Genomic DNA, 25,273 nt, shown 5'->3' on the forward strand with positions numbered 1-25,273 from the left:
CTGAGCACAGGGTCTGAATACTTATGACCATGTGATATTTCAGTTTTTCTTTTTTAATAAATTTGCAAAAATTTCTACATTTCTGGTTTTTTCTGTCAAGATGGGGTGCTGAGTGTACATTAATGAGAAATAAAATGAACTTTTTTGATTTTGGCAAATGGCTGCAATGACACAAAGAGTGAAAAATTTAAAGGGGTCTGAATACTTTCCGTACCCACTGTAAATCACATGACTATTCATCCTCAGACACACCCTGTTGCATATGGCCTTTCTGGACAAAAAGTGTCTTAGAAAATTTAAATCAGTGTATTGTTTACTGTGAATGTGTGAACAAGATGACATTCACAGCACTCTGAAGTAAACACTAGCCTACAACATGCTGGTCTCCAAAGTCTTGTGAACCAATGTTCTGTTTGTGTTTTATGGTCTTATTTCAGTGAGTAAAAAATTTTAGTTTTTCACTAACCATGCATAAACACTTTTTTCTCAAAAACACAATCATGTATAAACTTGCTGCTCACATATTATTGTAGCCAATTTTGTGCTGATTACAGTGTTATCAGATCTTAGACATTAATATGTTTAAAAAACACTGAAAAAAGCACAAATGTCAGGACATGTCAAAATTTGAGGTTCCGGTGGTGACTTTTGTTCTGAAAAGTTCCACGTGCGATCGGTCACTTCTCGGGTTCCGGGATTAATCATTAACGCTACTCACCTGTTTGTCTTTCAGGATCTCTCTGTACTTATACTCACCTTTGGTCACAGACTGGTCGCCGGATTATCTGCTTCGCCGCTGAGGACGGAGGTTTCGCTCGAACCTAGCACAGTAACAATGGGTTTTAAGTGGATTCCAAGGAGCGGCTGTCACATAGAGAGTCACGTTTTACCCGATGAGGATGAAGGATTCGAATGTCATCCTGTGTGGCTTCGGGAGGTACCGTGGAGCCAAGTGACTATTTTTGTTCTCCCTCCAATCAGTTAATCATTAATCAGGAGGTGAATTCTTGTTGAACGTTTAAGGATGGAGTTTTGAGTTTTTGCCTACGGATGGTTTTGTGGAGCCAATTGACTGTTTTGTGTTTTCCCTCTAAGACAATTGGGCATTATTCTGGAGGTGCATTTTTGTTAGACAAATTTAGGATTATACTTTGAAGTTCCTGACTAGACTCCTCTGTACCACCATCTTCCATTCTATGTGTGGACTATTGTAAATAAAGACACTACCTGGTGTTCGACTGTGGATGTGGCATTTCTGGTCCTCAAGCTTCCTGAATCCTGACAGTATAATCCAGCCATAATGGACCAAGCCACTTCCTCCCCACCATCATTGTGTTCGAATATTGAGGCAGCCATCCAGAGCCATGACGACAGATTCCGTGGTATTAATCAATCCATGGACCGGATTTCTAATCAGCTGAATCAGATGATCCAAGTGTTCTCTGCACGAGATGCGTCCAGCGTTCCCCTTCCAGCTTCTCCTCCACCGGCCAGTCGTCCTACGGTTTCTGAACCGAGGCTCCCTCCCCCTATCTCGTAGAGTGGAAAAGTGGGACGCAGTCGTGCGTTCCTCACTAAATGTGACTTTCTGTTTTCATTACAACCTTCGGCTTTCCCCACGGAGGAGTCCAAGGTCATCTACATTATTTCACTACTGGAGGGGGAGGCAGTGCAGTGGGGAACGTCCGCCTGGCGACAGCAGGAGAGATACTGTAGGACGGCAAAGGAGTTTGGGGAGCAGCTCTCCTCTATTTTCGATCCCATCAGACCCAAAGTGGGCGCCATGCACCACTTGGCTAAGCTGCAGCAGGGAGACCGACCTCTGGCGGAATACGTGGTCCAGTTTCGGAGGTTGGCTGAGGACAGTTCGTGGAATGCCTCCGCCCTCTATGATCACTTCTATTTGGGACTCAACCCAAGGCTTAAGGATGACTTGGCCCATCAACCCCGACCCAAAGACTTAGACACACTGGTCCAGGTAACTACTCGTCTGGAGGAACGGTTCCAGGAGCGACAACAGGAACAGTATCAGGTCAGAGCAATTGTAGCTACTCAACATCCTAGAACTCAGACCTCCGGGGTTCGACCTAGATCTTCTAGCCCCGAGCCCATGCAACTTGGTCGAAACCAGATTTCTCCGGCTGAACGTGAACGACGTCAAGCTCAGAAGTTGTGTTTCTACTGCGGCCAACCGGGACACCAGGTCCGTCACTGCACAATAAAAGATCTGGCTCAGTAAGGAGGGTGAGGTCCTTGCTGAGCCAGGCCCCTTCGGAACGCAGATCCTCACGTCCACTTACCATGGTCACCATTGGAGCAGCCCCGCATCAGCAACAGCTTCCCGTCCTCATTGACTCCGGGGCTGACACCAACCTCATGTCACGATCCACAGTGGACCTACTCCAGTTAGAGACGGAACCGTTGGCCCAGGTCCTCCAAGTCAAGGCTCTCAACGACGTACTGCTGCACCAAGTTCAGGTCAGAACCAAGCCTGTATTTTTGTCCATTGCTACCACCAGGAGTATGTTGCCTTTTATGTGGTTGATTCTCGTCTCTCTTCAAGTGTTTTGGGCCTTCCGTGGTTGCAGACTCACAACCCACGTCTCGATTGGACTACTGGGGAGATAGTAGAGTGGAGTACGAGCTGTCACGTTTCATGCCTACGTTCCGCCCTCAATCCTTCTGCACCAACACCAGTGAGTCAGTACAAGCCTGATTTAACCAAGGTTCCTCACATCTATCATGATCTCCAAGAGGTCTTTAATGAGACTTGGGCCACTTCTTTACCTCCTCATCGTCCCTATGACTGCGCGATTCACCTGTTACCGGGCACTGTTCCCCCAAAGGGCCGGCTATATCCTCTATCAGGCCCGGAGCGGGAGGCTATGCACTCTGATATCCAGCAGTCTCTAGCGGCCGGCATTATTCGGCCGTCCAGGTCTCCAGCAGGGGCTGGATTCTTCTTTGTGAAGAAGCGGGATGGTGGGTTAAGGCCCTGTATTGATTATCGTGGGCTCAATAAGATCACAGTAAGGAACACCTACCCCTTGCCCCTTCTCACATCAGCTTTCGAACTCATTCAGGGGGCCAAGATTTTTTCTAAGCCTGATTTACGTAATGCTTATCATCTCGTTCGAATTAGAGAGGGGGACGAGTGGAAGACTGCCTCCAATACACCCAACAGTCACTATGAGTACTTGGTCATGCCGTTTGGGCTCACTAATGCCCCTGCGGTATTCCAGAACCTGGTCAATGAGGTATTGGGAGATATGATTAATAAGTTTGTCTTTGTATATCTAGACGACATCCTCATATTCTCCCGGTCTGAGGCCGAACACTCTCACCATGTCCGAATTGTCCTCCAAAGACTACTATAGAATCGATTGTTTGTCAAGGTGGAGAAATGCCAGTTTCACACCAAGAAGACCTCCTTCCTAGGGTTTGTGATAGAACCCGGAAGGATCGTAATGGACCCAGTAAAAGTACAGGCAGTTAGGGATTGGCGGGAACCACAAACCCGTAAACAGTTACAGAGTTTTTTAGGTTTTACAAATTTCTATCGCAAGTTCATAAGAAACTACAGCTCGATAGCCCATCCCCTTCACCACCCCACCTCCTCTAAACTTCGGTTCAACTGGAACTCCGAGGCCAGAGAAGCCTTTCACAATTTGAAGTCCCGATTCACCTCGGCTCCCATCCTCAGGTTCCCTGACCATGACTTACCCTTTCTGGTGGAAGTAGACGCATCCAACACGGGAGTCGGGGCCATCATCTCCCAGAGGGATCCAGAGGACTCTAAGTTTCACCCGTGTGTGCCTTCTTTTCTAAGAAATTGTCTTCCGCAGAGAGAAACTACGATGTTGGAGATCGGGAACTGCTGGCAGTGAAATTGGCCCTAGAGGAGTGGAGACATTGGTTGGAGGGAGCGAGGCACCCATTTACCATACTCACAGATCACAAGAATTTGGAATATCTCTGTACAGCTAAGAGACTCAACTCTCGCCAAGCCCGCTGGTCCGTCTTCTTCGCGAGATTCCATTTCACCCTACCCTTCCGTCCGGGAACCAAGAATAACAAGGCTGATGCCTTGTCACGCCTACACACACCACCCGACCAGGTGGAGGATCCAAAGTACATCCTGCCACCCTCAGTAAGACTAGGGGTGGCTCGACTCTCTGTGGAGCAAGATATCCTCCAGGCCAATGCAGAGTATTGGATTTTTGCCACGCTTCCCGACTCCACGTCCACCCGGGAATCAGGCGAACTCTCCAAGTGGTTCTACAACGCTTCTGGTGGCCTGGGCTGCAACAGGATGTTCGAGATTATGTCCTGGCCTGCCCGACCTGCGCCCAGTTCAAGGCTTCAAACCGGGTGCCCTCGGGTCTCCTCCAGCCCCTTCCCATTCCCAGCCGACCCTGGTCCCACATTTCAATGGACTTTGTTACGGGATTTCCCACTTCTTCGGGTACGAACACAATTCTGACCATTGTTGATCGATTCTCCAAGATGGTGCACTTTGTTCCATTGTCCAAGGTTCCCTCTGCTGCCCAAACTGCTCAAGCGCTCGTCGACCACGTTTTCCGGCTGCATGGCATCCTGCAGGACATCGTGTCTGACAGAGGGCCGCAGTTCATCGCAAAATTTTGGAAGGAGTTCTCTGGGCTCCTGGGAATTTCCGTGAGCTTGTCCTCTGGGTTCCACCCTCAGACCAACGGCCAGGCCGAGAGGTTAAATCAGGAGTTGGAGAAGGGGCTGCACGTCCTGTGTGCGGAGGATCCCAGTTCGTGGGTAAGGTACATTTCATGGATTGAGTACGCCCATAATTCCCTTCCTTCTGCCTCCACTAAACTCTCTCTTTTCCAAGTAGTTTATGGATATCAACCTCCCGTGTTCGGCCCCAAGACTCTACAGGCGAGAGTTCCTTCTGCCGCTGCGACCTTCCGCCAGTGTCACCTATCTTGGAGACGGGCTCGACAGGCCCTCTTGGCTACAGGAACCAGCTATGTTCGTCAGGTGAACAGGAGGCGGAGGCCGGCTCCTCTTTATCGACCTGGACAGAAGGTTTGGCTTTCAACTAGAGAGGTTCCCCTGTAAGCAACCTGCCCCAAGTTGGCTCCCAGATTCATTGGTCCCTTTTCAATTGCGAGGGTAATAAGCCCAGCGGCAATAAGGTTACGTTTACCCAAGACATTAAAGGTTCATCCCACCTTTCATGTGTCTCGCGTTAAACCAGTCCACAGGAGTAGACTCTTACCCTCCCTCCCTTCCCCACCCACCCGCCCAGCTTATGGACGGGGGTCCCGCCTACTCGGTTCGTCGGCTCCTGCAGTCTCGACGACAGGGCCGGGGCGTGCAGTATCTCGTGGACTGGGAGGGCTACGGCCCAGAGGAGCGTTCTTGGGTACTTGGGAAGCACATTTTGGACCCTGACCTCATCAAGGATTTCCATAGGACCCACCCCGATCAGCCCAAGGGGCCGTCACGGGTCGGCCATTGAGGGGGGGGTACTGTCACGATCGGTTACGTGAGGTTCCGGTGGTGACTTTTGTTCTGAAAAGTTCCACGTGCGATCGGTCACTTCTCGGGTTCCGGGATTAATCATTAACGCTACTCACCTGTTTGTCTTTGAGGATCTCTCTGTACTTATACTCACCTTTGGTCACAGACTGGTCGCCGGATTATCTGCTTCGCCGCCGAGGACGGAGGTTTCGCTCGAACCTAGCACAGTAACGAAGGGTTTTAAGTGGATTCCAAGGAGCGGCTATCACATAGAGAGTCACGTTTTACCCGAGGAGGATGAAGGATTCGAATGTCATCCTGTGTGGCTTCGGGAGGTACCGTGGAGCCAAGTGACTATTTTTGTTCTCCCTCCAATCAGTTAATTAATCAGGAGGTGAATTTTTGTTGAACGTTTAAGGATGGAGTTTTGAGTTTTTGCCTACGGATGGTTTTGTGGAGCCAATTGACTGTTTTGTGTTTTCCCTCTAAGACAATTGGGCATTATTCTGGAGGTGCATTTTTGTTAGACAAATTTAGGATTATACTTTGAAGTTCCTGACTAGACTCCTCTGTACCACCATCTTCCATTCTATGTGTGGACTATTGTAAATAAAGACACTACCTGGTGTTCGACTGTGGATGTGGCATTTCTGGTCCTCAAGCTTCCTGAATCCTGACAACAACATCTTATTACAGAGACTGGAGCATGTGACTGGTATCAGAGGAACAGCGATAATATGGTTCCAATCCTATTTATCGGACAGATTCCAGTTTGTTCATGTCCATGATGAACCTTCCACACGCACAAAAGTTAGTTATGGAGTTCCAGGCTCTGTGCTAGGACCGATTCTGTTCACCCTGTACATGCTTCCTTTAGGCTATGTCATTAGGAAGCACTCTATTAATTACCACTGCTATGCAGATGACACTCAGTTGTATCTATCCATTAAACCTGTTAACACAAACCATTTAATCAGACTTCAAGCGCATCTAACTGACATAAAGGCCTGGATGACCAGTAACTTTCTACTTTTAAATTCAGAGAGAACAGAAGTTATTGTATTTGGACCTCAAAACCTCAGAAATAACTTCTCTAAAATTCTAGCTACTTTCGATGGTAGATGTGAGCGGGGAGGAGAGGAAGAGAGGGGGAGGGAAGGGAGGGGAGGGGTATGGGAGCTCAGTGCACCGATGGTCCGTGTGCAGTCTAGGACTATAGCAGCATAACTAAGGGATGGTTCAGGGTTACCTGAAGCCAGCCCTAACTATATGCTTTGTCAAAGAGGAAGGTTACTTTTAGAATATTCCTTTCATGTTCCCGTTTTACATGTTATAGAGCGTAGACCGATTAATGACACACACACAGGTACTGTAATACTTGATCTCAGATAGCAGGATGGTTAGCATCTTGCCCAATGTTTGCCTGCAATAATATTGCACATTATCATCATGGTCATGATCTGTAAAATTATGGAGCTACATTATGGGCTAATGGCTAACCGTCATTCCTCTCCTTTCCAGAGCAAACCTCCACCTCTCTTGATTTTCCTCCACCTGCTCCCTGCTCTCACTACATGTCATCTGTCAATTTCTCCTTATTTTCTAACTCACATCCTACCTGTGGGGCATAACCACTGACAACATTCAACATCACACCAGCTTCAGAACGTCCAGAACATTCCTAGCAAAATCCTCCTTCAGGATAACTCCTACTCCATTCCTCTTCCCATCCACACCATGATAAAACAGGTTGAATCCTGCTCCTAATCTCTATGCCTTCCTCCCTTTCCACCTGGTCTCCTGAACACACAAGATATCCACCTTTCTTCTCTCCATCATATCAGCCAATTCTAGTTTTCCCTACATCCAAGTCCCTACATTCAAAGTCCCTACTCTAAGTCCTACAGTCCTGCGCTTCCTTTCAGGTTTCAAGTACAATTTTTGCTTTTCAATTACAGTTTTCTTTCGCAAAATTTCAAGACATATGGCTACCATTTGGCTCCATGAGGAATTATCTTGGAAACAGCCCTGACATTTTTGTATTCTCATTTTGTTTGACTTTAAAATGAGTAAAAAGGCTACACAACAGGTCACAACAGGACTAATAAAGTATTTTTGCATTTGGCTTAAATGCAGAAAGTTGTCATACTTTTTACACTGAGAGAGTCTGTCTCTATGTTCCAACCCTGTGAAAGACCGGTGATCTGTACAGGGTGTACCCCACCTCCACACTGTCTATTCGGGATTGGCTCCTCCAATCTATATATCATGTCAAACTAAGAGCTAATGCTTCACATTGTAAGAACAGTTACAACTATTTAAACACAAAACCTACCATTACTAAAACTTCTAAAAATTCTAAAATTGCCTGTTTTTAATTGATTTAATATGCCCGTTGGTGACTTTGTCTTTCTTTCTTTCTTTCAGGAATCTTTTATATATATATATGTTGTCATTAATGTGATCACCAGAAAATACCAACCATTGTATTGTTTTAATCTTAGAATCAGTCTTTTAAATCTTCATGGGGAGTGGGTCTCTTTTCATGAAGGCAGCCATGTTGTGACAGTGTTTCTACAATAGGCCGGAATGGACAAACCAAACACTGACCCTAGATAAGGAATAGTGTTTTGTTTTAAAAGTGAGTTATAACCTCCCTCACACCTGAGAACGGGGGTGGGGTTGGTGGGGAGTGAGTTGGCTGCTCAGAAGGTCACAGTCTGCAATCTTCCCACTATATGCTGCTAAATCTTTAACATTTTACACATTGCACATTCAAATAAATAAATAAATACATGCAAAATACATTAATATAGCTTGAACAGTGAGGGTGGTAACTTTTCTAATTCCCAATGCTCAAAGTCTAACTGTATCATTTTTACAATGGAAAGAAAATATATTTTTACGTTTTTCACCCAGTAACTCTGAGAAGTTCCAGGCTTTATTCACATTTCTGTGAAGTTCCGCAATGAATAATTGCTGTCCATACTGGCCTTCAAAAAGATGATTTCTTATTGTGATTTCAATGTATACAATAGTTATAACTTGCATTCTTGTTAAAAGGGAATATCGTAGTAATGATAAGTTGTAACATTTTATAAGCATTAGGCGTACTTTAAAAGTATTTCTTACAATTGGTAATGCTTTATTTTACTGGTGTGTAAATTCAGTTGAACACAATTCGAAATGGTAGGGATTTGTTGCTTGTCTTATCCTCAGATGAATCAGTGTGTTTTTGACTATTGGATGTGCACAACAAGCTAATTGAAAATGTCGCCTTGGATTAGGAACTTGTGCCTAGGCTATTTTCGCAGAGAAAATAACTAATTAACTCATAATAAAAATTATCGTTAGTTGCACCCTGAATTCAATCCAGACTGAAATAGACTTTCTAAATGTTGCTAGTTACTGAAACTTGTTAATTGTTGGACAAAAGGTTGATTTTCGAACCTGTAGATTATTTAGTCTACAGTAGTCAAGGTTTTCAGCACCACTGGGCAGATCGTTTGACAAGTTACAGTAATGTAGACTACACTGTAATGTTGTAACCTTATACGAGAAAAAAATCAATTTAATATTTAATGAGTTTACTTTCAGATGTAAAAGTAACACCAAAAACTAAAATCTGATTCCAAATTATAATGTCTAAATAAAATGGTTGACAGAAATAATTCTAGGCTATATATGAACCATCAGAATCAAGTAGCCGTAGTGAAAATTGCATTACCTTCGGTGTCATAAATTTTTTGCAGAATGTCGTCAGCGTCCAAGCGATTCTCTTGGGAGACAGCGTACGTTTTAATGTTATAGTCAGCCATCAGGTGATAGACTCCCTCCAAAGTGAAGTAACAGTTCCGCTCCTCCTTGTCGTCCTCATAGACCAGCAGCGCTGTCTTCCAGGTGAAATGCTCAAACATTGCAGTGAATATCTCTGCCATTTTCACGTAAGACGGGGCGATGCGAGTCAGGTGGGAGAATTCAGTTTTCTTGTTGCTGAAGCCGGCAGCCAGGGCACCTGCTGAGATCACTGGGATGTTCCAGTGGGATGCCAGCCTCACCACCGCAGCCGCCTCATATTCGCACACTGGACCCAGAATCAAGTCCGGCTTCTGTCCGCACGATCTGTCAGCTAACATAAACATTGCATCATTGACACAGTCGGAGTTCTCAAACTGGATGTTAAAGAGGAACCCGGAGTACTGTCCTCCCTCTATCTTCAGCCTTTGTTGCGCGTAAAGGATCGCTGGCGCGACTCTTGCATACGAGAAAAGGTAGGAGTTATTTTGTGGCAAAAATACCAAAACCTCTATGTCCTCTGTGATGTTGTTGGTCATAACTGGGCTCAGGACCACCAAAAAGTAGTACACACACAGTATAATGAAATATAGCATGACGCGACTTTCCAATTCCCAATTCAGATCAATAAACAGCGTTGCAGAGATGTTCTTTAAATGTTTCTTTCCCCAAGTTGGCTCCACTTGGTAGTGCACATATAAGCGCAAACAGAAAGCCGTCCGCTGTGAGTAAAGGAGTTATTTATTACTAAGCCAGTTTGTCTTTTAAAGAAGCGAAGGTGCTAAAATATGTGTGTTTTATTCTGCATTGAGAGTTCCTTCGAAAGCTCTTGAACCTGCTCTAAATATTCTCTCAACAGTTGATCTTGCCAGGATCGGAGATTCTTCCAGCTCAGTCAGCAGCCAACACACACGCTGGCTCCGGCCTGGAGTTTTGAAGCATCTTTTCAGTATTATTCCTGCGTCATCGGAGCGATGCCCACCTCCTTCTTAAAGCTACACTACTGCGGAGCTGACAATGAGCCACTTCAACGCCTCATGAGCTAATGTTATTAATGAATATTACAGACATTTCAGCCTGAAACAGCTAACTACACACACACCTCTGTGTTTTTAAAAGATGCATTATACACATCGCGCCACGGTTCACAAATCTAAGTGATACATTGCGTGTTAAACCTGAAATTGTGTATTCTGCAATTCACTTTGGAATCATAAGCATTTGGGTCATTGCACTGTGGGGAGAATGATTACTATTTCTCTAGCTGGCATATAGCATGTTTGTAATTGATTATAATAGCCATTACCTGTGTCGACATGACAATAATACTACTTCCCGGAGGTCGCTATATATAAGGTATATAAGCTGGTTTTAATTCTTCAGCTGTGTCCCAGTGTTTCTGTCTCTTCATGTGATCCCAGACTGACTCCACATTGCTGAGATTAGGACTCTGTGGGATCAGACCATCTGCTGCAGGACTCCTGGTTTTTCTTGAACTGTAATGGGTACCTTATGGGCTTGACCTCAACAATGAGATGCACTATGAATGCATTTTAATTTGGTCCAGAAAGTTTTTAGCTCCTTGCACAATATTTACAGTTGATTGGATAGATAGATAGATAGATAGATAGATAGATAGATAGATAGATAGATAGATAGATACTTTATTCATCCTCCATGGGGGAAATTCAGATTGTCCTGCAGCTCTTATATTAACTTTAACATAGAAATTTCACTATAAAATATAAAATATTTATATATAATAAACAGCGGAGGGGCACAACCCATTAAGGTACGGCCTAGGCACCTCCCCCTGATTCGGCAGGAGGCGGCGGACAAGGAAGTTGCTGCCATGTTGGAGGCGGGCATCAGTGAACCTTCGGATAGCCCGTGATTGTCAGCAGTGGTCATGGTCCCGAAGAAAAAGTGGATGAGATGGAGATTCTGTGTCGACTACAGGCTGTTGAATAAGGTGACACACAAAGACTGTTACCCATCAGCTCCAGGCTCCTTAAGTCCTGCGCAGATGAACTGTGTGGAGTTATGGAGCATGTCTTCCACCTGAGCCTCAAGCTGAGGGTGGTACCACAGCTCTGGAAGACTTCCTGTGTGGCACCAGTGCCCAAGACACCGCACGCTAAAGATCTCAACAGCTTCAGGCCGGTGGCTCTCACGTCCCCTCTGATGAAGACACTGGAGAGACTGGTCCTGGGCCACCTCCGGTGCTTTTAAGGGACAAACTGGAGAAGGCTGGCGTGGACTTTGACCTGGCAGAGTGGATCCTGGACTATTCAATTCAATTCAATTCAATTTTATTTGTATAGCGCCAAATCACAATACAAATCATCTCAAGGCACTTTACAAAAACTAAAACTAAAAACCCAACAATTCCCTTATGAGCAAGCACTTGGCGACAGTGGAGAGGAAAAAACTCCCTTTAACGGAAGAAAAAACCTCCAGCAGAACCGGGCTCAGTTTGGGCGGCCATCTGCCTCGACCGGTTGGGGTGAGTGGATAGAGCAGAGAGAAAAGAACAGCAACAATAAACAACAAATAGACACTGCAGGTTGGTGGGACCAGTAACTGCACATCAGCGATATACAGCTCTAGGACCAGGGACACCTGCAGAAGGTACAGAGAGAATAGAGAGAGAGGGAGAGAGCACAAACTAGGGGAGAGAGAGAGAGCACAAGGTTAGTAACATTCAATGGTGGAATATACATGAGGTGGGAGGAGAGAAGAGAGGGGAGGGGAAGGGAAAGGGGGGGGTTAGGGTAGGGGAGCTCAGTGCACCGATGGTCCTCGGGCAGTCTAGGCCTATAGCAGCATAACTAAGGGATGGTTCAGGGTTGCCTGAAGCCAGCCCTAACTATACGCTTTGTCAAAGAGGAAGGTTTTAAGTCTATCCTTAAAAATATAGAGAGTGTCTGCCTCCTGAACCCAGGCTGGGAGCTGGTTCCATAGGAGAGGAGCTTGATAACTAAAGGCTCTGCCTCCCATTCTGCTTTTGGAAACTCTGGGAACCACAAGTAGATCTGCACTCTGAGAGCGAAGTGGTCGATTGGGATAATATGGTACTATGAGGTCTTTAAGGTATGAAGGAGCTTGATTATGAAGGGATTTGTATGTGAGAAGAAGGATTTTAAATTCTATTCTATATTTTACAGGGAGCCAATGAAGAGAAGCCAATATAGGAGAAATATGATCTCTCCTGCTAGTTCCTGTCAGGACTCTGGCTGCGGCATTCTGGATTAATTGGAGGCTTTTTATGGAGATATTGGGACATCCAGATAGTAATGAGTTACAGTAATCTAGCCTTGAGGTAACAAATGCATGGACTAGTTTTTCTGCATCATTTTGAGACAGGATGTTCCTAATTTTGGAAATGTTGCGCAGGTGAAAGAATGCAGTTCTAGAGATTTGTTTTATGTGTGAGTTAAAGGACATGTCCTGGTCAAAAATAACTCCAAGGTTTTTTACAGTAGTGCTAGAGGCCAGGGTTATGCCATCTAGAGTAGCTATAATTTGAGAAAAATTATTTCTGAGATTTTGTGGCCCAAATATAATGACTTCTGTTTTCTCTGAGTTTAAAAGTAAAAAGTTACTGGTCATCCAGGCCTTTATGTCAGTTAGACAGGCTTGAAGTCTGGTTAACTGGTTTGTGTTAACAGGTTTAATAGATAGATATAACTGAGTGTCATCTGCATAGCAGTGGTAATTAATAGAGTGCTTCCTAATGACATATCCTAAAGGAAGCATGTACAGGGTGAATAGAATCGGTCCTAGAACGGAGCCTTGTGGAACTCCATAACTAACTTTTGTTCGTGTGGAAGGTTCATCATGGACATGAACAAACTGGAATCTGTCCGATAAATAGGATTGGAACCACTTTAACGCTGTTCCTCTGATACCAATCACATGCTCCAGTCTCTGTAATAAGATATTGTGGTCAATGGTGTCGAATGCTGCACTAAGGTCTAGGAGGACAAGTATTGAAACAAGTCCATTATCTGAGGCTAAGAGAAGATCGTTGGTAACTTTCAACAGTGCTGTTTCTGTACTATGATGTGCTCTAAATCCTGATTGAAAATCTTCAAATAGTTCATTCCTGTGTAAGTGGTCTGATAGCTGCTTAGCAACAGCTTTTTCTAGGATTTTAGAAATAAATGGCAGGTTGGATATTGGTCTATAATTAGCCAAGACTCCTGGATCAAGACTAGGCTTTTTGAGTAAAGGTTTGATTACTGCAGTCTTAAAGGCCTGTGGTACGTAGCCTGATACTAGAGATAAATTTACTAAGTCCAATAAAGATGAGTTGATTAATGGCAGGGTGTCTTTAAGCAGTCTAGTCGGGATGGGGTCTAAGAGACACGTTGATGATTTCGATGAAGCAACTACTGATGTAAATTCAGAGAGATCTATGGGAGAGAAGCAGTCTAAACATAACTGAGGTCCTACAGATGATTCAAGAGCTACTGTAGTAGAAGATTCATTTATTGCAGGTATAGGAAGCATCTGCTGAATTTTATCTCTAATAGTTGTGATTTTATTTGTAAAGAAACTCATAAATTCATCACTGCTGAGAGCTAAGGGAACACTGGGCTCAACAGAGCTGTGACTTTTTGTCAGCCTGGCTACAGTGCTGAAAAGAAACCTGGGATTGTTCTTATTTTCCTCGATTAGTGATGAATAGTATGCAGTTCTGGCTTTACGGAGAGCTTTTTTAGATGTTAGTAGACTGTTTTTCCAGGCTAGAAAAATTTCCTCTAAGTTTGTGGAACGCCACTTCCTTTCCAGCCTTCGTGATGCCTGCTTTAAGGTACGAATATGTAAATTATACCATGGGGCTTCAGAGGGGGCTACAGAATCAAGTATTTCACGCAGTGAGGTTACAGCGCTGTCAACAACATGATCAATTTGGTAGGGAGTGGGATTGAAGCAACTGCCTTCCACTATGTTTATACTTGGCATAGATGTAAATAAAGATGGAATCATTTTCTTAAATTTATTAACAGTGTTGTCGGATAAACATCTGCTGTAGTGGAATTTTCTTCCAAACGCTGCATGATCCATCATTTTAAATTCAAAAGTTATTAAAGAATGATCTGACAAAACAGGATTTGGGGGAAAAACTATTAGATGTTCAATTTCGATGCCATAGGTCAGAACAAGATCAAGGGTGTGATTGAAACAGTGGGTGGGTTTATTAACATTTTGAATGAAACCAATTGAATCTAATATAGAATTAAATGCAATGCTGAGGCCGTTGTTTTCAACATCTACATGAATGTTAAAATCTCCCACTATAATGACTTTATCTGATCTAAGCACTAAATCAGACAGAAAATCAGGGAATTCAGTTAAAAACTCTGAGTAAGGGACAGGTGGACGGTACACAATGACAAGTAGAACTGGTTTTTGTGTTTTCCAGTTTGGATGTGAGAGACTACCTCACAAACCGACCCCAGTTTGTGAGAGCCTGGGACAGTGTGTCTGACTTCCTGACCTTCAGTGTGGGGGCGCCCCAGGGGACCGTCCTGGCCCCCTTCCTCTTCACCCTCTACACTGCAGACTTCAGACATAACACGGACAGCTGTGTTCTGCAGAAGTTCTCTGACGACTCTGCGATTGTCGGGCTCATCACGGACGATAATGACACGGAGTACAGAAGACTGACACAGGACTTCGTGGACTGGTGTCAGCAGAACCACCTCCTCATCAATGCAGGGAAGACCAAGGAGATGGTGGTGGATTTCCACAGACGTTGGTCTACTCTCCCCTCGTCAGTGAACATCCAGGGAATAGACATTGAGAGAGTGGACTCTTATAATTACCTTGGTGTTCATCTGAACAACAAACTGGACTGGACTCATAACACAGATGCACTGTACAGGAAGGGCCAGAGCCGACTCTACCTCCTGAGGAGGCTGCAGTCTTTTGGGGTGAAGGGGTCACTCCTGAGGACCTTCTATGACTCTGTGGTGGCATCAGCCATCCTGTACAGTGTGGTCTGCCGCATCACGGAGAGGGAAAGGAAGAAGCTGGACAAGGTCATCAAGAAGACTAGCTCTGTCCTAGGCTATCCTCTGGACTCAGTGAGGGAGGTGGGGGACAGAAGGGTCGTGGCTAAACTAACTTCTATGCTGGACCATGAGTCTCACCCCCTGCAGGACATCCTGTCTGCCCTGGAAAGCAGCTTCAGTGATAGACTGATTCACCCTCGCTGTGTGAAGGAGAGATTCCGCAGGTCTTTCCTTTCTGCTGCTGTCAGACTCTACAATGATCACTGCTGTACATTTGTCATCCATCTGCTGTAATCATGTACAATAGTGTAGTATAATGTAAATCACATCAGTGAAATATACTGTAGTCACTTTACCTGGTATTTATTTATATATCCAGTGATGTCCATTTACTGTACATACCCATAGGCACATATTGTATATACTTATAGTTTTTGTAGCTTTATAGTTTTATTCCACTTAGTACTTTTTTAATATTTTTAATTTCTTATTTATCTCACATCTTGCTACTTCTGGCTCTCTGCTGTGTACTGTACTTACTGTTGCAACAATGCAATTTCCCCATTGCGGGACAAATAAAGATTTTCTTATTCTTATTCTTATTACCACGGGCCGATGAAACCTTGGACTTGGTCTCAGGTTTGTCGTGGTTCTCGTCGCTCAACCTACGCAGCGGCAATTGGCAGGTCCTATTGTTGGCGGAGTCAAGACCAAAAACGGCATTTAGCACCGGGAGGGGACATTGGCAGTTTGAGGTCCTGAGTTTCGGACTTTGTAATGCGCTAGGTACGTTTGAGAGACTAATGGACCGTGTCTTGGCCAGTGTGCCCCAGCAGGAGTGCCTGGTGTATTTAGATGATGTTCTTTTCCACGGGAACTCTTTTCAAGCCACACTGGACTCTCTGCGACGGGTGCTGGGGGAGATTGCAGCTGTGGGCCTGAAACTGCACCCGGATAAGTGCCACTTTATGCATAAGGAAGTGGAGTTCTTAGGTCACAAGGTGAGCGGGGAAGGCATCAGTACACTGCGGGAAAAGATTCAAGCCATTCAGGACTGGCCAGTTCCGAGGAACCAAAAGCAGCTTAAGAGTTTCCTTGGGCTTGGCGTTATTATAGGAGATTCGTCAAGGGGTTCTCGTTCATCGGAGCCGCCTCTTCCAGCTTCTTCGGAAGAATCAGCCATTTTCTTGGACTGATGGTTGCCAGGAGGCGTTCTCCACCCTGCAGTGGGCCCTGATGAGTGCCCCCGTGCTGATGCCCCAGGATCCCGCATTGCCATTCACTCTGGACACAGATGCCTGTGATACCGGAATGGGGGCGGTGTTGGCACAAGCTGGGCCGCAGGGGGAGCAGGTGGTAGTGTACTTCAGCAAGCGTGAACGCCGCTACTGTATGACAAGGAGAGAACTGTTGGCGGTGGTACTGGCTGTCCGACATTTCAAGTACTACCTGTGTGGAATGCCTTTTGTTATTCGGACTGATCATGCTGCATTACAGTGGCTAATGTCCTTCTGAGAGCCTGAGGGACAGATTGCTCGGTGGCTGGAGGAGCTGCAATCCTACAACTTCGAAATCGCACATCAGCCTGGGTCCCAACACATGAATGCAGACGCCCTCTCAAGGCGCCCATGTGCAGCAGCTGGGTGCGGATGCTGTGATCGGAGGGACGCTAGCGAGGACGAGCTCAAGGGGGACAGAGCGGGACCTGAGCCTTCGTGTTGTTCGCTGAAGGTGGGGGGCATCACAGATTGGGCGGAGCAACAGGACAGAGATGGGGACCTGAGGCCGGTCAGACAGTGGCTCCTGGGGGCTGGTAGATCGTCTTGGGAGAGTGTGTTTTCGGTAGCCACGAAGGGACTGTGAAGTTTGAGGCACTTCATCTGAAGGATGGAGTGCTCGAGCGTGCATGGAAGGACCATGCCACGGGGGAGGAGAGGTGGCAAGTGGTGCTCCCCAAGGACCTGCAGGATGCAGTGCTGGGACCTTACCATGGAAGTGTCAGGACATTTCGGGGCTTCTAAAACCCTACGCAGGCTGCATCAGGGATTTTACTGGGGTCAGCACCGCTGCGATGTCGAGGATTTTTGTAGGCGCTGTGATGAGTGTGCAGCCTACAAGGGTCCTAGGGACAGGTCACACGCTCCCTTGCAACAGCAAGCTGTAGGGGCACCTATGAAGAGGGTAGCAGTGGATATTATGGGGCCTTTTCCAGTGACAGACCGGGGAAACAAATATGTGCTGTGTGCAATGGACTATTTTACAAAATGGCCGGAGGCTTACGCCCTGCCGGACCAGGAGGCAGAGACAGTGGCAGATGCCCTATTGGAGGGCATGGTTAGCCGCTTTGGTGCCCCATAGATCCTGCATAGTGACCAGGGCAGGAATTTTGAGTTCAGGGTCTTCGCGGCCCTGTGCGAGCGGCTAGCTGTAAAAAAGACTCGCATCACGCCGTTGCATCCACAGAGTGATGGGTTGGTGGAGCGCTTTAACCGCACTCTTCAGCAGCAGTTAGCTATTCTGACCGCAAACCACCAGCGAGATTGGGACAGACACCATCCACTTGTTCTAATGGCATATCGCTCAGCTGTCCAATGCTCAACAGGCTGCACGCCCACTTTGCTGATGTTAGGCTGGGAGACAGGTGGAGCTGGCATATGGCCGACCACCGGCTGGCAAGGCGGACCTCCCTGGACTTGCGTATGCGAGAAAGCTGCAGGACCGATTAGAGGTTGCACACGCCTTTGCTCGAGATAAGCTGGGGAAGGCTGGTATGAGACAAAAAAGGAATTACGACCTGAGGAGTCAGGGGAGAGACTTCCGGGTCGAGGAACTGGTTTGGATCTACTCTCCCAAGCGGAAGAAAGGCCGCTGCCCAAAACTGGACTGCCACTGGGTTGGGCCGGGCAGGGTCTTGGAGAAAATAGGGGAGGTTGTTTTTAGGGTGCAGCTGCCTGGAAAGGGGAGGAAGGTAGCTGTTCATCGGGACAGGCTAGCTTTGTATAGAGGAAGGGGAGTTCAGGTCGCGGGACAAGGGAGTTCTGCACAGAAGGAGTCACTGAGTGAACAGCGGACTAATAATCCCTGGCTGCAGAGATGGAGGATCAGGCCGTGGTGGTTTGTGGACTTCTGTATGACCCCTCGAGGGACTTCTTAAAGCAAGAGCAAGAGGTAAGTGAGACAGGGAGGAGAGGAGAAGAAGAGTGTGTGTGTGTGTGTGTGTGGGAGGGAAGGAGAGCTGTTCAGTTTCAAAGGAGTTAGGGTGGCTACGGCTGGAACAGTAGCCTGTTACTTGTTCTGACTAAAGCAAATTAATAAAGAAAAGTGACAGGCACTCAGTCAATAACATATAACATAAATAGCATAACTAACATGTCAACAATTACTATTAAACGGTCTAATGGCTGTGGGGACAGAGAACTTCCTCAACCTCCCAGTTCTGCAGCGTAGTGAGATGAGCCTCCCACTGCAGCTGCTACTCTGTTTAGTCAGTATATCATGAAGGGGGTGTTAATTATTGTTCAATATAGAAAGCAGCTTCCTCCACATCTGCTGCTCCACCACAGTTCTGAGAGGGTCCAGTTCCCTGCCTAGCACAGAACTGGCCTTTTTCACCAGTTTGTCTAGGCGCCTACACTTCCTGTCCATAATGCCACTCCCCCAACAGACAGCAGCATAAAACAGTGTACTTGCCATGACAGTGTGGTAGAACATGCACAGCATGTCACTGCAGACACTGTACGAACTGAGCCATCTCAAGAAGAAAAGGCGGCTTTGTCCTTTTCTGTAAACTGCATCCACAATGGAAGACCACTCCAGTTTTTCGTCCAGTACCACCCCCAGGTACACTCAAAAAAATGATTCAAGCACTTCATAGATATGACACATTAATATTCTGTTCAATTCATTTAAACATATGTAATTACGAATAATTCATATATATATTTAATGAATATAACATAAAATGTATAAATAGTGTCATCTATGAGTATATCTATCTAGTTTCAATTTGATTAACACAAATTAGTTGATTTTGGAGTCGCCATTTGAGCATGTGCAGAACAAGCTCAACTCAGAGTGTGTGACCACCATTTTCTTGTGCTGGAGAGGACTCTAAAGAGAAGGATTGCTTAGCAATTGGATTCGTTATTCTTAAGTATTCTTTTTTTGTAGTTAAAAATGTACTTCACTGTAAAAGAATATGAATATCGTAATGCTGAGTGAAGTACGGTAAAGTAAGGTGAAATGTTCCACGCGTGCCTTTTGCTTAAAGCCATCAACTCATTTCAACTTCTAAAGTTTTCGAACCCAGGGAAAAGTTTTTTTTTTTTTCTAGTAAGTGATTCGATTTTGAGGGTGTTGTTCCAGTTGAACTGGCACATTGTATCAGTCTGTGGCTCTCCAAAAAGTACTTCACTCTTGACATTCTCAACACATTAATACAGACATTTCCATACAAATGGGGGGACAAAACTAATCGCCCAGAAGCCATACCTCGCTTCTTCACATCCAGCAACACCATAGGTGGAAATGCACATGAAACTGGTTGTAGCCCCTGTTCACACAGATAAGACCACTGCATATCTTGAGGCCAAGATTTATGAACACAGACAGCGCTACCTTGAACTTTTCCCTCAAGACATACTGAAACATCATTATTTGGAGCACTATCCACAAATGATCCATTGCTTCGGGCCTCTAATTGGACTGTGGACAATGAGATTTGAAGCGAAGCATAGCTTCTTCAAGCAGGTTGCTCACCATACAAATTGTTTTAAGAATATAGCTCGTTCATTAGCTCTTAAACACCAGTTCATGCTTTCCTATCATACACATTCCTTGAGTGTCAAGAGGTCATCCCTGGAGGTCACAGACATGTCAATTATGCCTGTTGATGTCCTTAATGAGAGAGTAATGTGTACACTGAAGCAAAGATACCCAAATGTGACTCAGGTTCATATGGCAAAAAATGTGTCTTGCAGTGGTATACATTACAGTGAAGGGATGCTTATTGTACATGAATCTGTAGATGGACTGCCTAAATTCAACAAGATCCTTAAACTATGTATTCTTAAGGAGAAGTTGTGTTTCCTTGTGAAACCTTTGTGTGCTTGGTATAGGGAGCATTATAGAGGGTTTGAGTTATCTGCCTTGCCTACAACAGAGGTTGCCCTGATTGAGCATGGTGATTTGAAACACCCACACCCCCTTGTGGAATACAAGGTTGGGGTTATGCGCATGGTGACCTTGAGAAGATTCATCATCACTGAAGATTAGTATAATCCTTCTAGTCTAGTCTGAGGTCTGAAGACCAGTGTCTACAGTAATAAAAAAAAAAAAAACAATTTTGATGATTTCTAGTTCTCTTTTCCCAATAGTTTAAAGGTGTTCCATTATGACGGGTCCTGCTGTTGCTCTACGGATTATCTTCGGTGATGAGACTGACTCCAGAAAATTGTCCCTGATGTCTGGAGTTCCAGAGACTGTGGAAGAACTTCATGCTTTGATAAGGACATCCTTTGGTTTGAATCAGGATTTCCATCTGCAGTACATGGATACTGACTTCAGAGTTTATGAACCTCACTTCAGTTTCTGAAATTGAACACAAAAGCACACTGAAGGTAATACACTTGCCTGCTTTGTCACTTGAGGAACCTCAGATTAATGTGCCCTGCATCACGGTGTACCCAGTAAATTCATTTAGTGAGACTACCACTGATTCAGAACCACAAACCGCATCACTTGCCTCATCCTTCGATGTTGATACACAGGATATATTGTCTCATTCATCAACAGAAATGCCCTTGGGTTTAGCCCCATGGCCCAAAGTTTTTATGGTCCCCAAGTTTACCTACGATGCAGAATTTGAGCTAAACATAAAGAATGCAGAGTTTGAGGCCAATGGGACATACTTTAACCCTGGCCCAAATCTGAAAGGGATCATTCTGGATGGCCTCGCCCAAGAAATGATAAAATACACAAAATATCCTAAAGACTACCAGTGTGAAGAGGTAGCAGCAGCTTTAACTAGGGCCTATCCTTGTTTGGGGCAACTGGGTTCCAAGACAGGATTTTGGGGATGGAAACAGTCACTTAAGTACAAGATGCAAAATTATCGCACAAAGCTTGGCTTGGACATCCTGAAATCTGTGTGAATTCCTTTAAGAACAAACGAAAAGGGCAAGGCAAAGCTGCGGCCAACATCAAGAAACCAAGGAAGGCTGAGGTCAATTACATTCCTTTGCATCCAAAAGGTGAATCTACAGAAAGCTTGGAGGGAGAGAGAATTGTTTTATTGTCAGAAGTGAAAAAGTGTGACAACGAAGTGGTGATAAAGGCAAAAATGGAAAGAACGTTTTCCCACAGACGTCAGCAGATTGTGGAGCAAAGGCCCATGATTGAGGATTTTAAGAATCAGTGGCCAGCTCTTTTTCAGCAGAGTGACGTGAGTAAATGTGTTACAGTGTTTGTTTTTAGTCTGTTTTTTATGGTAGTAATAAACATAACTAATTTCTGTTTTGTTTATTTGAATGCAGGTGAGAGTTCATGCGGATCACTACTAAGCCACTGCAGTCAACATTCCTATCAAAGCTGGACCACTTTTCAGATTAACTGATCCAGATCTTTAAGAGCAGAGGAGGAGTAAAAGGGCAGAAGCTCAAAAGTACCCTGGCGATCACTGACTCTGTTAATAGAAATGCATGCAACAGGTTCTGTGTTGTGTAGTTATTGTGCAGCTTTCTACATTTGGCTAAAATCAGTATTTATTTTCCATCTGCTGTAGTGTGACAACATAAACATCAGGAGCGAGTGCATCCTGAAAGGCCTTGTTATCTACCTCAATGAAAATCCAGATTCATTCTTCAAGGACTATGTGGTAAGTACTACAATCCACATTGCTTAAGAGCAAATGTTACATTGTCTAGATACCCTATAATTTACATTGAGCAGTGTTTGGCCTGGGTGATATGATATACACTACTGTTCAAAAGTTTGCGATGAGTTTTTTAAAAACTTTTTTAAATGTTTTTTAAAAATGGTTTTTGTTGTGCTCATCAAGGCAGTATGTATTTGATCAAAAATACAGAAAAAAATTATTTTGTGAAATTTTGAAATTTAAAATAACAGCTTTCTATTTTAGTACACTTTAAAATATAATTTATTCCTGTGCCTCAAAGCTGGATTTTTTTGCATCATTACTTGAGTCTTCAGTGTTACATAATCCTTCAGAAATCACTCTAATATGCTGATTTATACGCAATGTTGGAAACAGTTGTGCTGCTTAATATTTTTTGGGACCTGTGATAATTTTTTCAGGATTCTTTAATAAATAAAAGGTTACAAAGAACAGTGTTTATTCAAAATAGAAATTTTGTGTTACAATACACAGTACTATTCAAACATTTGGGGTCAGTAAAGTTTTTTTTTTTTTTTTAAAGAAATTAATACTTTTATTCAGCAAGAAAGTGTTAAATAAAATAAAAAGTGATAGTAAATGTTATTACTATGTTAATACTTATGTTATTAATGTTAGAAAATATTTGATCAAATGCTGTTCTTTTTAACTTTATGTTTACAGCAGTTTCAAAACATAATAAATCAATAAGCATCTTATCTTCACCTGTACCTTGAACTGAGCTTCCAGTCCACTAGCCTGAAGTTGATGATCTTGAATGATCTCTGCTGTAGTTTTAGCAGTGACATCCCACTCCATATTTACAGGGTCAGATTTGGCCTACTTGATTCATTACAATTAAATAGACTGATTTTAATACTTTCACCCCAAAAATTGTTTATACATTTTTCTAATTACAATTTTCCCTTATTGATATTCTATTCATTTTTTGTATTTCAAATCAAACAGTCCAAGAAATTAAGGAAAACAAATGTAAGACTCAATGCAATTTGTGTATTTTTTAAAGGAAAAAAAATCACCTTGAGTTTTAAACAAGGCTTAACCAAATTGTTTTATATTTTGTTTAGGCTTCAGCCATGGAAGATGCAGAAAATGACATCACAAGCACAGTCATGGGGATTTACACAATTCGAAGAGGAGATTCTACAGGACCAGATGACATAGGAGTTGTGATCGAGGGCGTTAAAGTTTTGAGCCACCTAGACTGTGTGATCTTGGCGTTCATCATGCTGTTTGGTCTCATTTACGCTCTTTCCTTGAGCTTTCCGGACAACCTCAAGTACACCTTTGAGTTTTTCCAGAAAATCATAATGAACATGGATGGACATAAGTTGAATGCAAAGATCCAGCAGCTTAAAATTAAGCTGTTTGCATGAGATGTGGAGGCACACTCATTAAGTTGGGAACTGATGTTGATTTCTACATCAACACAAAAAACCCCATGTCTTATGGAAGGTTTTCTGTGCAGCTGTATGCTGGTGCCTTCATGGTTTATTTTTGATGTTTTTCTTGTTTCATATTTATATTATGTTACCTTTATAATTGGTCAAGTTCATATTGACTTCTTATTAAAAGTACTTGACTTTGGCATACCAAAAATTGTTCATGTGCTGCTCATGCTGACAAAGGCAAATTACCAGAAGGATGTTTAAAAACAGTGTATTTAACTGTCAGCTTGTTAAATAAACGTTTTGATTGTTTTACAGTAAAAAAAAAAAAGTACAGTATTGTACATGTGTTTTTATGTGTTTTACATTAAAACATAAATCAAGATTTGTCTCTCAGGGGGAACACAATTAGAAGGATTTCTACATAATTTATTTTCAAGTTAAATAGTGAAATGTTTTAGTTTGAGTTCAACAAGCATAAAAAAAATTCATTTCGTAAATGTATTAATATCATTTAAACTATATTTGATCAAATTGAGTTGGCCAAACTCAATTACATTTCATTGCATGAATTTGTTTTTTATGAGTTGGAGCTACACATAATTATTGGATTGAAATCCTGCACTCAATTAAATTGAATTCATCCAATGAGTTATTTTTTTGAGTGTACTTGAAGGTCTGTACAGTCTCTATCTCCTGTCCATCAATGCAGACTGACTGGCATGGTGCTTTTGAGCTCCTAAAATCCACCACCAGCTCCTTAGTCTTGGTGGTGTTCAGGAGAAGATAGTTCTTTTTGCTCCAGTCAGTGAAGGCCTCCACTAGGTCCCTGTACTCCCCTTCCTGTCTACTGCGCACACATGCCACAACAGCCGTATCATCAGAATACTTTTGAAGGTAGGAAGACTCTTGAGTTATACCCAAAGTCTGATGTGTAGACAGAAAAGGAGCAAGAACAGTCCCCCATGGAGCCCCAGTGCTGCATTCCAGTGTCCCAGAAACATATCTCCCCAGCCTGACATACTGCAGGCTGGATGTCAAATAGTCCACAATCCATGAAGTCAGGGAGGGGACCACCCCCATACATAGAAACTCTCTCAGTATGGGAGGCCGTATAATATTGAAAGCACTGGAGAAGTCAAAGAACATAATCCTCACATATGAACTAGGCACATCCAGATAGGCATATGCCCGGTGCAGCATGTAAAGCACCGCATCTTCCACTCCCATGTGTTTCTGATATGAAAACTGAAGGCGATCAAGATCCTCCTAAACCTGCAGCCTCATGTGACATGTCAAAGCCACCGGTCTATAGTGATTTAGCTCCAAGAAGTCCTCCACAGCACCGGGACTTTTTCCAGCCAAAGACTCATATTAAAGAGCTTCTGAAGAGGAACAGCTGGCTGTCCTGCACAGTCCTTCAGAAGACTTGGACATACTCCATCTGGTCCAGCTGCATTCCCTGGCCGAAGTCTCCTGAGCTCAGCTCCAACCTCTACCATTGTAAGAGACATAAGCAGCTGTTCAGACTGTAACAGAGGGATGGTGGAGGAAGAGGGAGCAGCCATAGAGGACAAGGTATATTAAGGAGCTGCAGAGGTGGGGATGGAGGGAGCCTCTGCCACATTGGAGAGGGGGGGAGCAGCCGCAGAGGT

At 44.1% G+C, this 25,273-nt stretch overlaps 1 protein-coding gene across 1 annotated transcript in view; it reads right to left on the minus strand.

Annotated features, from left to right (window-relative positions):
• npr3 (natriuretic peptide receptor 3) overlaps positions 1-10,044 on the minus strand; it is a 67,923-nt gene extending 57,879 nt beyond the window's left edge. Inside the window, exon 1 of the mRNA XM_026311744.1 lies at positions 9,227-10,044. Within this exon, the coding sequence (XP_026167529.1) occupies positions 9,227-9,890 (664 nt within the window). The 5' untranslated portion in view covers positions 9,891-10,044. The remainder of the gene's footprint in view (positions 1-9,226) is intronic.
• Positions 10,045-25,273: the final 15,229 nt, after the last annotated feature.

This window comes from Mastacembelus armatus, unplaced genomic scaffold, assembly GCF_900324485.2.
Source record: "Mastacembelus armatus unplaced genomic scaffold, fMasArm1.2, whole genome shotgun sequence".
Lineage (NCBI taxonomy): Eukaryota > Metazoa > Chordata > Actinopteri > Synbranchiformes > Mastacembelidae > Mastacembelus > Mastacembelus armatus.